This window comes from Channa argus, chromosome 19, assembly GCF_033026475.1.
Source record: "Channa argus isolate prfri chromosome 19, Channa argus male v1.0, whole genome shotgun sequence".
Taxonomy (NCBI): domain Eukaryota; kingdom Metazoa; phylum Chordata; class Actinopteri; order Anabantiformes; family Channidae; genus Channa; species Channa argus.
This window is the reverse complement of record NC_090215.1, coordinates 19,764,064-19,780,619: the sequence shown is the minus strand read 5'-3', so window position 1 is coordinate 19,780,619 and position 16,556 is coordinate 19,764,064. Positions and strand designations below refer to the sequence as shown.

Here is a 16,556-nt window from a genome sequence, read left to right as displayed (position 1 = left end):
GCAGAGTAAATTCCAGACCTGCTTATCACTCTTGACATAGTCAAGGCACAGCAGGTTGCTCAAGACAGGTGCTAATAGAAGCAAACTGTTGACGCCTGATGTCCCATTGGGGATGAAGTTAACTAACTAACCAACTCCTGATCTCTTATCGGTCCGTCTCTGCACGCTCAACATCTGATACACTGCTCTTAAGTCGGCTTTCTTTGTGTTGGGAGTTTAGGTAATTTGTATTAGTGGACATTAAAAAGACAGATAACAGGTTTGATAATATATTAAAAGCAGTGGAAGAGGTGACCTTCAGAGATGTTTTGGATAATTTCTGTGAACAAGCAGAACTAACATGGAGAATTTCAGGGCACTTTTTATTTATTTAGATTTCTATTGATTGGTTTTATGTATTTTTTTATTTTATAGTTATACTGAACCTCTTTAGGATTATGACCAAATTACACCTAAAAAAAAAAGACAGCATGACTTTGCCAGCTTCATAACTTCATATCATCTTGTATAAACAGTCAACCATATTGAAAATAAAGAATGACTTCTAGTTCAGTTTTACACAACAAGAAAGTTTAGAAAAATGTTACAGTAGTTTTTGTAAACTGATTAAAGGGGAAAAAAGCTTCATAATAAAAACTTTGAACACTGAACAATTTGATCTGAAATAACCAAACTGGGCACAAGCATTAGTTGAAAAAAAAGGAAAAAAAAACCAATGGAGGTACTGGTTCCTGAATGTCGTTATAAAACTGGATCATGAAAAATAAAAATAAAAAAACAAATGGGAAAAAGACTTTAAAGGCCTATTTGAAAGTGAGATCTCAGATTCTGATGACAAGTACTACTAAGAATTATGTCTTAAAATGCAATGATGAGTCAAATTTTAAAAAGATCTGTAAATGAAGAGCTCAAAGTCACAATTAGGGAAGTTCAAATGGCCAATAACAAGCAAACAGGAGATAATATAACAAATACCACAGTGAAATCCCCTTATATGTAGAAATGTATTTAACATGTTTTTCATTTGGTAAAATACCATCGATGTGCATTATTATATAATAAAGCAAATATGCAGAGGGTACATTGAGGACCCAAGGATGCCTTTAAATTATAGAGGCATCACTTTGCTGTGAAATTGTGCTGGATTGTTATCCTCTTTGGGATGAGTCAGATGTGTCAGCACGACAAAGAAATAAGAACTACTACTACTATAAGTTTAATTTGCAGGGAGCAGTTGTTTATATCAAAATACGAGGAGGCGTCTGGTAATGTGACTGTGTGTGAAGAGAGTCCGTCACAAGAAAATGTTTCCCACCTCACTGTGTGTCTCAGCCATTTCTTTAACAAACTGAGTGTCGTACGTCTCAGGCAGCAGAGAGAACAACGTGTTGGGCAGATCCTCTCTGTCCTTCTTGTACTTTGTCTACAAACAAAAGATTAGTTAATCCAATAAATTGGATAAACAAACACATAGAAATACTGTCCAACATTTAGAATAACTTATTGTGATTTCATTTAGTTTTTAATGAAAACTTGATACAGGCAATGGATAGAATTATTGCAACAGTATGCAACAGACACAACTGACAAAAAAAACACTACCTTCTAAACAAACTATGGATGAACTACTAATTATGGATTATTTGGAAACAAACAAGCTGATTCATAAAGACAATTATTAATATAACTAATGCTAATTAAATTTTTTTTTGTCCTCTCTGCTTATCCTGTAAGTTCATGTTGATTTGGCACAGTTTTTACACCGGATCCCCTTCCTGACGCAACCCTCCCCAATGTCTACCTGCTAAACGAATGTCTCAAATTGTTAACAATGTTTTAATAAATACCTTCTCAAGTTTTACTAATCAAAATAAATTGGGATCCGTCTCTGTAAGGTCCTCACCTCACTCTGCATCTCTGACATCTGCTTGGCAAATTGCATCTCTGCTGTCTCTGGGAGGAGCGAGTACAAGTTCTTACTGATCTCCTTCTTCCCTTCTTCTTTATACTTTACCTGTGGAAGCGAACACAGCTCACTTTAGCTTTTTTACCACACACACACACACACACACACACACACACACACACACACACACACACACACACACACCCAGTAGATTGACGTCTACCCTTCAAATGTTTGCTGTTCCTCACCTCACTGTAAATGTCTCTCAGCTCTTTAGCCAGCTGTGTCTCTGTGGTTTCAGGTAGCTGGTGGTACAAAGAGCTGCCCCCCTCCTTCTTATTGTCCTGTTTGTATTTCACCTACACAAAGATGGAGGGACACAGGGAAAACACGTACAATCCTACTTATTTAATCCCGTGTTGAGCTCAGTATTGGAAACCATATGAAAACCATACAAACATTTAAACTGATACAAATACTTCAGGTACCTTTGAAGATATAAAAGTCACTGGCTTTGAGTGTCGTGCACAATGGCCCGAACACATTATCTGTACACACCTGACTCTGCAGCTGTGAAACCTCTTTAGCATGCTGAGTGTCCAGAGTCTCAGGCAGCTTCGAGTACAGACAGCTGGACATGTCTTTCTTCCCAGACTCTTTATATTTGGCCTAGAACACAAGAACATACTGTTGAGTCACTACTCAGTGTATTTGCAATAAAGGTTTTAGGCTTTCACTTAATCGGAGGAATTTATAATAAGTAACAAATGTTGCTTGTTGCCATTAACTTTGACATGCAGCTTTTAAATGAGCTGACATCTTGACGTACCTCACTCTGTATTTCAGAAACAGCTTTGGCAAACTGGATTTCACTGGTCTCCTGGAGCTGAGAGTAAACACTGACAGTCTGGAGCTTCTTTCCAATCTCCTTATATTTGTTCTGGAGATGACAACACAACACGACATTGAGATTTCTGCTATTAACAAGGCGAGTCCACAGTAGGACAGTGTCTTTTCCAAACTGCATCCTGAATGTGTTGTACAGTCTTTTAAGATTCCTTAAGATTTAATTTCTGTTGTACACATTATATTGCAACAATATAATCCGCTCGGTTTCTACAAAAAAACTTTTTCCTCTCTAGTTTAAATTTAGTGGGATTGCTTCACATCCCTATGAGCTGTTTGAGCAGGCTCAGCAATGACCCAGACAAACCCAGTATGATTGTTACATCATTCAGCCCCTGTGAAAAACAACATTATATTTACAATATTCTGTCTTGGAAACAGTTTTGAGGGTCGTTGCTATGAACAACACAGGTGAGTGATGTATGACATCAGCACTGAATATTTACTTGCATTTGCATTTGATTCTAGTACTTTTATTAATACCAGAATAAAGATAAGAACAGTCTGTGAATGAAAGGATGAACAATGCAAGAACAATGAATGTGTTCACTATTTTTTAGAGTCATACCTCGCTCTGCATCTCACACATCTCCCGGGCAAACTTGGTCTCTGAGGTTTCAGGCAGCTGAGAGTACAGAGGCAATGTCATCTCCTTTCTTCCTTCATCTTTGTACTTTTTCTGTGAGGCACAAACAATAAAATAGCACAAAGTGATTCAGCTCCAGAAAAATAAGTCATAATAGAGCAGTTTGGGATATTTCCACTGGGTCTTGATAGAAATCTGAGTGCCATTTATTGTATATGCAACAGGCTGCTGGTAAAGGGCCAAGCGTTTACAGCTTTAGTTTTATGGAAAAAGATGCACGGAGTCAATGTTCCTGCTACATTCTACCAAATCAAATTTATATCTAGAGACTTGTCTCTGATAAAATAAAGTTGAAATCATATGCATGGTTAGATACAGTAGCTCATACCTTATTTTTTTCTTAATTCATACTTTTGGGATAATTAAGAATGTAAGTTATAAACTAGATAAAGCAATATTTCAAATAACCTAAGATTGAGTTCAAGTTTTGTCTTACTGAAAACTGATACATAAAGTTCCTTTGCTTGTGTTTTTAGTATTTGTAAAACTGAGTGAATTGAACCAAGGGGAACAAACGTGCGGCCAAAGAGCATCACATGAAGTAAGAGAGGGACGAGAAGAGAAACACTCACTTCACTCTGCAGTTCAGTCGCTTCTTTGGCGTGTTTGGTCTCCAGAGTTTCCGGCAGTTTGGAGTAAAGAGAGGACGCTGCCTGCTGTTTCCCCGCCTGCTTGTATTTCACCTGAAATGTACACACACACAGTCAATGACCATGTTAACTGAAAACACACTACCCAGTGATTTCTGTAGTATTACACCTACCACAGTCCGTCCTGAGACTGTTATTCAACTATCGAATGAAGAAGTACAAACTACTACTGTATGTTCACTGACATTGTTATCAGCTACACTTCCTATTGGTTGTTGGTATAGCAACCACTCTGTGACATCACCAGAAGGATCAATCAGCTGGTGACCAATGGGATTCAACTTTACACTCTTTGACCCTAAATAGTTGATGCATATAAATACAGAACCAAGGAAAGGAGTGATTAGTGGTCAGTTTATCATTTTCTAGTTTATATTTCTACACGTGTGATATTGATTGTCATAAAAAGAGTCTGCAGCAGAGCAAACTCCAGACGCCTTTATCTCACTTGACATGGTCAAGGCACAGAAAGCTGTTTTAGACAGGTGCTAATGGAAGCAAAGTGTTGATGCTTTATGTCCCACTGAGGACAAAGACGACTTTGAAAACTAAGCCAAAAATGATTCTAAACTTCAATAAATTGTCATAAGTCAGATGAACACATAGAGCCAGAGTTCAAAGTCATATTGCTTGTGCTCAGTAAATACACATGAAAAACACAACATCTAATCAACCCCTGATAACATGCTTTGCATTTTTTTGCATTTTCATCTTTCATCAAAACATAGGAGCAAAGGCTGGAAACACAGCAACATCATAATTTGCGAACTGATAAAACTTCATTAGCTCCCTTTACAGTGTTTCCCACCTCACTGTGTGTCTCAGCCATCTCCTTAACAAAGCGAGTCTCCAGAGTTTCAGGCAGCAGAGAGAACAATGTGTTGGGCAGATCCTCTTTGTCCTTCTTGTACTTTGTCTAGCAAGACAGAAAGAAAAAACACATCTAAACAGATATTTCACAGAAAGGAGAAAAGACAATGATCACAGAAAGTCAAACTGCACCTCGCTCTGGATCTCTGACACGTGTTTGGCGAAATGCATCTCTGCTGTCTCAGGGAGGTGATGATAGAGGGAGGATGATGCTTCCTTCTTGTGGCCCTCTTTATATTTCACCTGGAGTACATGACAACAAATCATTACACAAGTCTCCCTGTTCCAGCACACTCAACAGGTGGAAGTGTTCAAAAAGAAAGCAGCTGTAGGAGCGAAGTGATTTCAGAAAACGTTTTCATCCAACACTGGTTGAAGCTTCAGTAACACCTACGTAACACCGTATTTCTGGAACACCTTACTCCTCCTCTTCCTGCTCAGACATTGAAGCTGCAGCTGAGACTCTGTGTCAGCTCAGCCAGCCTAACTTGGACTCAAAGGGAAAAACTAAAACTGTGATTATCAGCCAGCTGGACTGACTGGGGCTGAAGCTTTGGATAAAACGCTTTTCTGTGATATTTTCTAAGTTCGAGAAATGTCTGCATGTACATGACAGAAACGGGTTTTTCTGTGCAGTTTTTACTCACTTCAGTGAGCCTTCAGTCATTACAGCAGACTTATTAGAGCTGTTGTGTTGAAAAACTGAAGTTCTAATGTGACGTTAGAAGCAGTCAAGCTTCTCACAGATGCTCGGACACAGCACACAGAAGATTTTAATAAGATTAATTATTCAGTAGAAGATGAAAAAGAGAAAATAATTAAAGGAAGTGTAACTATAAGGCCACATGCAGCTGATAAGGGAACATGTTGTGTTACCTGACTCTGGAGCTCCGTCACCTCTTTGGCCAACTCAGTCTGGAGAGTTTGAGGGAGGGTGAAGAACAGACTGGACGACAAATCCTTCTGCACATCCTCCTTATATTTCACCTGCAGCAGCGACGGAGAGAGAAGTGTGTATTTTTTTGGTCAGGTGTCCTGGTTTGACTGAGAAGAAGTGCATGGTGGGAAAAGTTACCAAATGTGCAAATAAATTTCCTAAAATGTACAGATATTAACATAGAATCAAATCTCCAATAACTACAGAAAGGCAAATAATGTTTCCATTCTTTCTCCACACAGTGTGCACGTAAACCTGATCTTTCTGACATTATTAACCTTTAAAAGTTGTCAAAGCAAAGTCCTACAGTTTATTTTGAATCTTAAAATAAAGTTAAGTAAAAGTACTTCAGGTATATTCTCGGGTATATGTCCTGTACCTGGCTCTGCATCTGTGAGGCCTGTTTGGCGTGTTGAGTCTCCAGAGTTTCTGCCATCACAGAGTACAGAGAGCTGCCGGCCTCCTGCCTCCCCAGCTTCCTATACTTTGTCTGAAAACAGTATCATTATAGGAAACATTTAGAAAAAACAAAACAAAACACATTGCAATGCAATTCTTTCCTCAAGGCCTTAGCAGCATCTTCACTCTTACAGTATTGTGACACCTGTAGACAATTTGCGTGAAAGTAGACAGAGAAACAAACGAGTTAGCAACACCACACACTAATCACAACACCACTTGACACAAATGACTAGATTTCGACACATTATGACTGTAGAAAAATCTTTGTGACAAATACTACTTTCTATGAAAGAGACACTGCACCCTGGTCACATTTCCCAGTTTTTTTAAGTCTGAATTCCTGAAATGTTGTTAAAATGGACTTGATGGTGTTATGTGATTTGTCTTGGAAAACAAAAAAACACAACCCTACTCTGTAAGCATTCATGCATGTATGTGGATTTAATCCTCATCTCACCTCGCTCTGCAGTTCAGAAACCGTTTTAGCAAACTGAGTCTCAGTAGTTTCTGGAAGCTGAGAGTAGAGACTCTGAGAGAGGGTCTTCATCCCATCCTCCCGGTACTTGTTCTACAACCAGAGACAGATAATTAACAATAAGCAGCTTCAGCGATTTTACCAGAAGATTAAGTCAAACACAGGAGAGATGAAGTTTGCATTTTAACTGGCTACTGTTATCATGTGCCACAGAAACATAATGCAATTTACACTGCACCAGTTTTTTGTTCATATAACCTTTTATATGCATGTATTTCTATATTGTTGTGTAGGAATCCCTGACAACAGAGCTAGTGGTAAAATTACCACAGCTTACTGAGATAAGTCTCGTCCCCTGGAATGACCACAGCATTATCTGTCAGATCCTCATAGAAGCTGGGCTGCCGCCTGCTGATGTGACCGCTAGCTCATCTTTTATCCTCGATAAAAGGGCGAGAACACTTTTAAGTATCTGATCTGTACTTGGTTGGATGCAAACTGCGGGAATGCAAGTACATAGAAAAGTGTCCCGAGTGTGTTAATTGTTGTTTAGCTGTGCTAACTGGACTAACCGCTATGAGCATCACTGCTAACATGGCAAAGAACAAGCCCACCATTCGCCCCTGTCCTCAGGGATATGGCTTCTCTCAGCTTGAAGCCTGCCACATCTGTCTAGACATTCTCCACACTAGGAGAGCGTCGGCCAAGCCAGAGTCGTGCGCACTTTGTCACCAGCTACGGCGTTCAACCCTGTAACAACGGGTGATGTTTGTTCTGGGGACCAGCCCCAAATGGCCTTGCACTTCCCAGTCTCTGAAGCACAATCCCACTGCCCTGTTTTTCTCCATAACAGACCGCTTCGCTGCTCTGGGGTTGGACACTGGGGGGTTCCCAGTTCTAGGCAGGGTGAGCCATCTGGGTCTGTCCCTGATCTTGGTGGCCCCCTGTTGGCCTACAAAGTCATAGTATGTACAGACAGTCAGTCTGCTGGCAACGGAACGTTGTCGTTGGTCTTCTCCACACACATTTGTCTGGTTCTACTGTCCAGATGTGACAGCCCCTTCAGTGTGTCACTCTGTTCTTGCTGCTGGGTCTATGATGCACTAGAATGGCTATTGGGGATCTTGTCCCAGGGTTTGAGGACTGCTGTGAATACATGTCCCATACTTGTGTTGTACCGAGTGAATTAACTGAAAGGGAACGCCAGTCGTGAATAAAGGAGTCTACGGCGAGGCCACAAGAGGTCGTGTTGTCTCTTACTCGTGTTGTACCTGGTTCCTCTTCTTCAGGGAACCGTACTTCTCCCATGAGTATGCATTACTCTGCTTGTGTGTGTGTAGGCAAAATTTGTTTTAATATTATGTGAATTTAAAAAGGGTCCATGTTGTGTAAAACTGCCAATGTGTGATGCTCCATTGTTCTTACTTGGCTCTGCATGTCAGTGAGCTCTCGGGCAAACTGGTTCTCCAGGGTGTTGGGCAGCTTGTGGTAAACTGGAGATGCCAGCTCCTTCTTCACAGCCTCTTTATACAAAATCTGTAAGACAGAGAACACAAAATAGGATTTATTTTAGAGGAAAAAAAGGTATTTAAAATCATGCATGCTGCTGACCATTCATCTAATGATTTCCTTTCTTTTAACACACTCTTTTAGTGTCAGTTCTAAGTTCCCTTGTTTAAAGATCATGCTGAACGAGTTACAAGAACAAACTATTTACGAGATGCACAGAGCCTGATGATGCCAACCTGATGTAAAATGGTTTAATGCTGTGTGTGTGTGTGTGTGTGTGTGTGTGTGTGTGTGTGTGTGTGTGTGTGTGTGTGTGTGTGTGTGTGTGTGTGTGTGTGTGTTATTGCATACCTGACTCTGAAGCTGCGAGGCCTCTTTAGCGTGTTGTGTCTCCAATGTTTCAGGCATACAGTGGTACAGTGACGCTGAGGCCTGATTCTTACCGGCCTCTTTGTATTTTGCCTGATACAGAATGTAGAAAAAGATTCAGGTTTAATGTGAAGTGTTTACACTGTTTTTAGCAACGTTAGTGACATGTTGTGCTTGAACCACAAAAGTAAAGCCCCATCAACATCTAAGGTGATTCACATGTTCACGATCCACAAAATTGTCATTTGGTTGCATTCTGGGTGCAAATCTCAGCAACCTACTCTACTGGACATGGAGTCACAGAGAAAACTGCCATAAATCAATCACAAGAGTCTGGAAAACAGATGAGCTGCATTTATCTTTTAACAAACTATTCTGTTATTTGAAATCTTAGTGATCTTTGAGTGTAATCACTCAGATTTGTTTCAAAAAGCTGAAGGATCACAGACTTTATGTTGTGGGAATGTGCTCAGGGACTTCATAATTAATTTATGTTGGACAGGTGGTTCTGTTCTGTGGATTAAATATTCCGTCCACAGCGAGCAGCCTAAACTCACCTCGCTCTGCATCTCTGTCAGCTCTTTAGCATGCTGAGTGTCGATGGTTTCGGGCAGCAAAGAGTACAGGTTGACGCTCATCTCTTTCTTACCATCTTCTTTGTACTTGACCTTGTGGTGGTTAAACAGCCAGAGGCATCCTTTCAGTCAATAATTCACTAGGAAATCAGATCTCAGATGTTCAAGTAGAATTAAACTGAGCTAAAAACAATGGAGTATCTTTAAGACACCGGTTACACTGAGGAAGATACTGTGGATATAGTACATCTTTGCATATTTTTCTGGCAAACCGAAATGTAAACTACTTATTATAAGTGATAATTCAAAGACAAATGAAAAATTAAGGAAAGGTTTAAAGGTGTGGGATAAGACTCTATCCACAGTAGGTAACAACAGCTGTACCTCGCTGAGCATCTCCGTCTGCTGTCTGACAAACTGGTTGTTGATGGTTTCTGGCATCAGGTGGTAAAGACTGGATGCTTCTCTCTGCTTGTAATTCAGCTGGAGCAGTAAGCATTAAAATAAACCGATTCAGTTTAACATTTGTAGTTAAAAGCTTATTGTTGAACCTAAGGAGCACAATTAAACAAACTGCTTCAGTCGGAGCCGGTCCTGGAAAGTGTGAAGGCCATGATAGCAAAGAGTGATTACAAACTAATTTGTGAATAATCCAATAGAGACACAGAGAGATGTGGGATGCTTTACGCCAATTCAACTGGCCTTTCGGAAGTACAATCACCTGACTCTGCAGCTGTGAAGCCTCCTTAGCATGCTGTGTTTCCAGAGTCTCAGGTAGAGTTGAGTACAGCGAGCTTGTAACTCCTTTCTTTCCTGCTTCTTTGTACTTCAGCTATAATGAAAAACAAACCTATTATTTGAAATATTCTGCTGCTCCAGAGATAATGTCTCAAAAATTTGTTTGGAGACTTTTCATTCAGCATCAGAATAAATTAATCAATAATCCAAAATGTTCTAACAAGCTTTTAAAGATGTGCACAAACCTCCTTTCCCATTTAACTAAAGTCTATTTAGAAGCAAACAGGTTCAAACATTTTATACTGTTAAACATAAATTAATCTCTATATTTAAGCAGAGACCAAAAGAGATACACATCATCTGCATATTTGTGATACATGATTCATTGCTCTTGGACTAAAAAAGTAAAACATGTCCTTGATTAGAAATGTTCTATTTGCAGTTGGATGTATACAGTGAGGGGTTTAGAATAAAAATGTGTATTGTGTAAATGTGTAATCTATGTTCTGGCAATAACCTCTAGACTGCTAAAGACTGAATAACTGTAAAGAAAACGTGAGTAATATTGTCTCCCACCTCGCTCTGCATTTCAGAGACAGCTTTAGCAAACTGAGTCTCAGACGTTTCTGGTAGTTGGGAGTAGAAACTCTGAGAGACGCTTCTCCTCCCATTCTCCTTGTACTTGTTCTGGAAAAGATGTAAAAAAAAATGTCTGATTATGTTTGGGGCAAGATTTTCAGTAATAAAACAGTTTCTTACGATTCCTAGCATGTTTAAAATGTGTATCTGCACTTGAAAACTGGGCAGCTACACTACAACCCTTTGGGATAAGGATGAGATACCAAAAACTCTGTGCCCTAAAATGAATTGTGATGAATGCTATATAAATGCTACCCAGAGTTTCCGTGGAACCAGATCAGATACTGTTAATGATTCTTTTCCAGTGCACATTATGAACAGCCTGCGGGACCCTTTTGATACTGTCTAAGGAATAAACATCAGAGAGCATTGGATAATGTGGGTAGTGATTATTTATAACCAATCAAACAGCATTATTACTGTTGCTTGGAGAAAGCATCTGCTCTCAGTAAGAGCAGAAATCTCACGTTCACCGCATTTCATTGCAATTTAAAATGTTTGAGGACAAAGTAACAATTCAGGATTCCCCACATCGTTTTTTGGTTTATTTGCACAATATTTAGCATAATTTATATATTTATTTGCTGAACCTCAAGGTGAAACTGTATGTCAAACAGTGGGGTTAATGATAATGGGACTTTCTCAGCTGAAAGCCCATTGTTAAAGACTTGGACATCTGGAGATCTTATGGGCATAATAACAATAATTTTGGAGATCTTCACTTGTTGGTTTTGTATTCTCTCCCTGGACCACGTTGGCACTAACAGACATATTTTATATTTTTCTTTCACCTCACTCATCAAGTCAGTCATCTCTCTGGCAAAACTGGTTTCTAAAGTGTCTGGCAGGGTGGAGTAGATGGAGCTGGACATCTTCTTCTTTCCACTCTCTTTGTACTTGTTCTGTGATAAAACAGCATCAAACAGCAGAGGATGATGGTTGAGGAAGGTTTCGAATTTGCATTAGTGAAATAATTCATATCATCTGATATTTCAAAGCACAGTCTGACCCAAACAACATAACAACAGTTAGGAACCCAATCCTAATTCTGATCTCTGGGCCGTCCATCGTCTTCTCAGATAACAGTGAAGTAAACCACCTCAGTGTTACCTCACTGAGCAGCTCTGCGCTCTCTTTAACGTGCTGCGTCTCCATGGTGTGAGGTAGGATGGAGTAGAGACATGTTTTCCCCTCTTTCTTAGCAGCCTCTTTGTACTTGTTCTACAAATTGAAATAAACAGTCACTTGTCATGAAATTAAACGAAAGAGAACTACAGAACAGCTCTGAGTACAGGAAGGCTTCTGGCTTTCCTGAAATCTTTAGGGCTTCTCCAGAAAAAATACGAAGTAGAATTACAGCATTATCCCTAAAAACACTAAACCAATATGAAAATCCTTACATCACTCTGCAGCTCAGACAGCTGTTTGGCCAGCTGTGTCTCTAAAGTCTCTGGGAGCTGATGGTACAAAGTGCTTTGATTCTTCTCCTTCAGACCTTGTTTATATTTCACCTGCCAGGAGACGATAGTATGTTTTTTATTGGATGCATGTGTACAGTTATAAGTTCAGTCACCCCATTGCAACATTACACTATTACAGTTTTAATATGATTTATGATGAAAATATGATTTTCTTTAACGGGTCTAGCAAGCTTTGGTTTTTGCATTAGCTTAGGGTTGGCCTTTAAAATGTAACCACTAGACTTGAGGACTACCTTTGTCAGGATATATGATATGATGTGTCACGTTAGGTCCAGAAGAGACTGGAGGATTCCACCCCTGGGCAGATGTGTAACTTACCTCACTCTGGAGGTTCGAAGCTTCTTTGGCGTGTTGGGTATCGATGGTCTCAGGCATCAGGGAGTACAAGTTGATGTTCAACTCCTTCTTACCATCGTCTCTATACTTCGCCTGAAAGAACAGAAGCATTTAATCCACAGCTTCATTCACCAGCCCACAGAAGATTTGTATAACATTTGATTTGTTGTTATCACCTCGCTGAGCAGCTCAGAGACCTCTTTAGCATGGGCTGTCTCTAAGGTCTCGGGCAGCAGGTGGAACAGACTTGAAGAGAGACCTTTCTTCAGAGCGTCCCTGTAATTCAGCTGAACATACACAGGATAGCAGACATAACACAAAGGATTGATAGATGGATGGATGGATGGATGGATGTGCAGATGTGTGCTAACCACGTGCAGAGCAGGTAGAGGTGTGTTTATACCTCACTCCTTAGCTCAGAAGCTTCTTTGGCATGCAGCGTCTCCAGAGTCTCAGGCAAAGTGGAATACAGTGAGCTGGACACATCTTTCCTTCCCTTTTTGTACTTCATCTAATATTAAAGTCAATTAAATTATTTGATATTTGTGTTTTTCAGTGGACAGAAAGGGTAATGTTGAAATGTTAAAATGTTGAAAAGAGTAAAGTTATTCAAAAATGTAAAAGCATATTTTGATAAAGACGTTCATTCCTCACCTCGCTCTGCAGCTCAGAGACAGTTTTAGCAAACTGCGTATCAGCCGTCTCAGGCAGCTGACTGTAGATACTCTGAGAGAGACTCTTGATCCCATTCTCTTTGTACTTACTCTGTAGAAAGAAAACCAAAGACATGAAGCGTTATGTCTCTGGACAATTCAGTCTGCCCACTAGTGTTTTTGTGTTTCACCATACAAACTGAAAACATGCAAAACATCAGTAATTAACCTCATTTTCCACAATTGACAAAGCTTCGTGTCTTGTCGTGTTTTTTTTTTATGTTTTCTTTTCATCATGTGTTTAATGAACTCGTCTTTGTGTCCTCACAGATCGGCTCTGACAGCTTCATTAGCATGGACTGAATCTTTAGAGCAGCAGTAAAATGCAAATTAAAGGCTGCAATGCAGATAACCTTTTTGATCCTTTGTTGATGATAATCACGTTTGTGATAAGTGAATCATGTTAGAAACATCACAAACACACTGCCGTTCTCTACAGCATCTGCTGGGGGGTTTACACACCTTGATGTTCAATGTTCAGTGCAAGTCTCATCTAAACAGGGTTCAGTTAGCACCTAGTTTTTAAGTTACGTTCAGTCCCAACATTCAGATGAAAATGTAAAAGAGTTTCAGTCCCTCTTAATTTTCATAAATGTTATTACCTCACTCAACATGTCAGTCATCTCTCGGGCAAAGGTGGTTTCCACAGTGTTGGGCAGAGTTGAGTAGAGAGAGCTGGACATCTCCTTCTTCCCATCCTGCTTGTACTTAACCTGATGAGATGTAAAATAAATATGCAATCAGCTCATGTGCATTAACCTGTGTTTAAACATTATAAAACATTAAAGGTTCATACAGGTGAAGCACCTCACTGAGCAGCTCGCTGGTCTCTTTAGCGTGTTGTGTCTCCAGAGTTTCAGGCAGAAGAGAGTACAGGCAACTGTTCACGTCCTTCTTTCCAGCTTCTTTATACTTTACCTGCAAACATAATATTATTCACATAATATTCTGAAACAGAATATACTGGATACCAAAAAATCATTCCTGTGCAATAACTTTTATAGACCATTAATAATGTAATTAATTATAAACAGAATGAGGGAAAACACTGCCAGACCTTATTAACAAGTATCAATGAATAAGGAGTCATCCAAAGAAGTACTCATTAACTGAAGTCATGTAAAAATACTTTAATGTAGACTAAAGTTTTTAAAGGGGGTAAAATAATATCTATCATAATGTAATGTACTACTTTTACAAATTCTTTTGGCTTTAGTGGTTCTGAATATCCATGACGACTGAGAAGTGATGCTTCAGTGAGCTCAAACCGCTCCACAAAACACAATCCACAAATGTTGCCTCCCACAACATTTATAAAAAACCTCTTCATCAACAGACTTTCAAAAAGCTGCATCAAAAACTGGATTGTCATCACACAATTGCTTTGATAACTGTATATATCTACATTTTGTCTGAGAAGGAGACGTTATGTGTCCTTCCAGCAGCAACAGTCAGGTATCAACAGACAAATTCCTTGGTGAAAAATATGCTTTAAGATCCATCATCTATTCAGTCTGAGTGACGTCTTTTATAGTATCATTACTTTCAGTGCACTACTCCTAGTGACTGGGGAAGAATAAAAATCTGTCCACAGCTTTAATGTGAAGTCTCTCGCTGAGTCGAGCCCTGCACAAACATCTCAGGCCAAAAAAAGTTGTGGGTCTTAGATGTAAGAGTGAAGAAGTGTGAGGATGCGTGGTGTACCTCACTCTGCAGCTCAGACAGCTGTTTAGCCAGCTGGGTCTCTGTGGTCTCTGGGAGCTGATGGTACAAAGTGCTTTGGATCTTCTCCTTTAAACCTTCTTTATACTTCACCTGCAGGAGAGGGTGGGGGGCAATGCTCTGAAAATTAAAGCTACAAAAATTGGAAAAACCTAAACTGATCCAAGGAATCATATTCTGGAATTTGAATGTAAACTTTCATTAATTGGTGGTTTAGAAAATCAAAGCCAGCAGCCGAATTTATATAGTAAAACATAAAAAAGGTCACAAAACAATGCGTTTTATAGCAAAAACATATTTAACTACCTCACTCTGCAGGTTCGACACCTGTTTAGCGTGTTGGGTGTTCATGGTCTCAGGCAGCAGAGAGAACAAGCTGATGCTCATCTCCTTCTTACCATCCTCCTTATACTTCACCTGCAATCATAAAATAGGGAAGTGGGCAAACTGAGCAAAACTAAAAGTATATTTGTGATATTTATATTAATTTATTATTCAGTAAACATACCTCACTGAAAAGCTCAGAGGCCTCCTTGGCGTGAGCCGTCTCTATAGTCTCCGGGAGAAGAGAGTACAAGCACGAGTTCAAGTCCTTCTTACCTGCTTCTTTGTACCGCATCTGAAAACAAAAGCACTTTTTCATGCACTAGGGTTTTCAAACATCTTTCACACATGTTCGTAACAGACAATTCACGATTAACTGTCTCACCTCACTCTGGAGCCCAGCAACCGTTTTAGCAAACTGTGTGTCTGTGGTCTCTGGAAGCTGGGAGTAGAAACTCTGGGACAGACTCTTCATGCCGCCTTCCTTGTACTTACTCTGAAAGTGGACAAAAGAATAAGTTAAAGCACTTAGTTAGCAGACAGTGAAGACAGTGTGTGGCACCATGTCCAGATGCAGAGGGACAGCAGTTACACGTGTGAGCTTCATCCCAGCCAAGCTACAAATATTATGCCGTGCACAAACAAGCCAAAAGCAGCAAAACCTCAAAAGTGTTGTCTATGTGCAAAACTAAATGGAGATGAAAGACATTTGAAAATCAGTTTGAACATAAAATATCCTGAATTACGAATTATCACACACGTTTAAGTTATTGTCTTTTATCAAACTCTCCAAGTTCACACATCAGAAACTTGACAGCTTTTAACTCTCAGTTTACACTGTACAACACGAGCTCTACCTCACTCTGCATCTCTGTCATCTCTCTGGCAAACTGGATCTCTGTGGTTTCAGGGAGTTGAGAGTAGAGAGAGGACGGAGCTCCTTTAACAAGCATTTTAGGCCGATAATTCACCTGGGGCAAAGAAAAGATTTATTTCAGACAGAGACATACTAGGTGCAGCCGTGTCACTGAGGAACGATCACAGCACCCAGAAACTGCAGCTTACATATTGCCTGATGCAATACAAATGAGTGGCATGTGTATTTGTATGTGTGTATACCTCACTCTGCAGCTGTGACACCTCCAGAGCATGTTGTATTTCTGGAGTATCAGGGAGTTGGGAGTAGTGGGATATGGACGCTTTTCTCTTCCCGTCTTCTTTGTACTTTTTCTGAATGAGGACAGATCCAGTCAGAGGAAGTCAAATCAGTTCCTCAGGAAATCATAGCACAGTCATTT

The 16,556-nt window shown here is 39.8% G+C and overlaps 1 protein-coding gene across 9 annotated transcripts in view; it reads right to left on the bottom strand.

Annotated features, from left to right (window-relative positions):
* The window catches only part of LOC137104355 (nebulin-like), a 75,569-nt gene that overhangs the window by 24,049 nt on the left and 34,964 nt on the right, over positions 1-16,556 (bottom strand). For all 9 annotated transcript variants that reach the window (XM_067485354.1, XM_067485345.1, XM_067485348.1 and 6 more), the window contains 33 exons: positions 16,378-16,488; positions 16,116-16,229; positions 15,644-15,754; positions 15,443-15,553; positions 15,241-15,351; positions 14,917-15,027; positions 14,020-14,130; positions 13,815-13,925; positions 13,154-13,264; positions 12,903-13,010; positions 12,676-12,786; positions 12,482-12,592; positions 12,083-12,193; positions 11,793-11,903; positions 11,474-11,584; positions 10,620-10,730; positions 10,027-10,137; positions 9,690-9,788; positions 9,288-9,398; positions 8,713-8,823; positions 8,278-8,388; positions 6,835-6,945; positions 6,295-6,405; positions 5,855-5,965; positions 5,111-5,221; positions 4,917-5,024; positions 4,031-4,141; positions 3,381-3,491; positions 2,736-2,846; positions 2,465-2,575; positions 2,155-2,265; positions 1,904-2,014; positions 1,316-1,423 (listed from right to left, as the gene is read on the bottom strand). In XM_067485354.1, the coding sequence (XP_067341455.1) occupies positions 1,316-1,423; positions 1,904-2,014; positions 2,155-2,265; positions 2,465-2,575; positions 2,736-2,846; positions 3,381-3,491; positions 4,031-4,141; positions 4,917-5,024; positions 5,111-5,221; positions 5,855-5,965; positions 6,295-6,405; positions 6,835-6,945; positions 8,278-8,388; positions 8,713-8,823; positions 9,288-9,398; positions 9,690-9,788; positions 10,027-10,137; positions 10,620-10,730; positions 11,474-11,584; positions 11,793-11,903; positions 12,083-12,193; positions 12,482-12,592; positions 12,676-12,786; positions 12,903-13,010; positions 13,154-13,264; positions 13,815-13,925; positions 14,020-14,130; positions 14,917-15,027; positions 15,241-15,351; positions 15,443-15,553; positions 15,644-15,754; positions 16,116-16,229; positions 16,378-16,488 (3,645 nt within the window). The remainder of the gene's footprint in view (positions 1-1,315; positions 1,424-1,903; positions 2,015-2,154; positions 2,266-2,464; positions 2,576-2,735; positions 2,847-3,380; positions 3,492-4,030; positions 4,142-4,916; positions 5,025-5,110; positions 5,222-5,854; positions 5,966-6,294; positions 6,406-6,834; positions 6,946-8,277; positions 8,389-8,712; positions 8,824-9,287; positions 9,399-9,689; positions 9,789-10,026; positions 10,138-10,619; positions 10,731-11,473; positions 11,585-11,792; positions 11,904-12,082; positions 12,194-12,481; positions 12,593-12,675; positions 12,787-12,902; positions 13,011-13,153; positions 13,265-13,814; positions 13,926-14,019; positions 14,131-14,916; positions 15,028-15,240; positions 15,352-15,442; positions 15,554-15,643; positions 15,755-16,115; positions 16,230-16,377; positions 16,489-16,556) is intronic.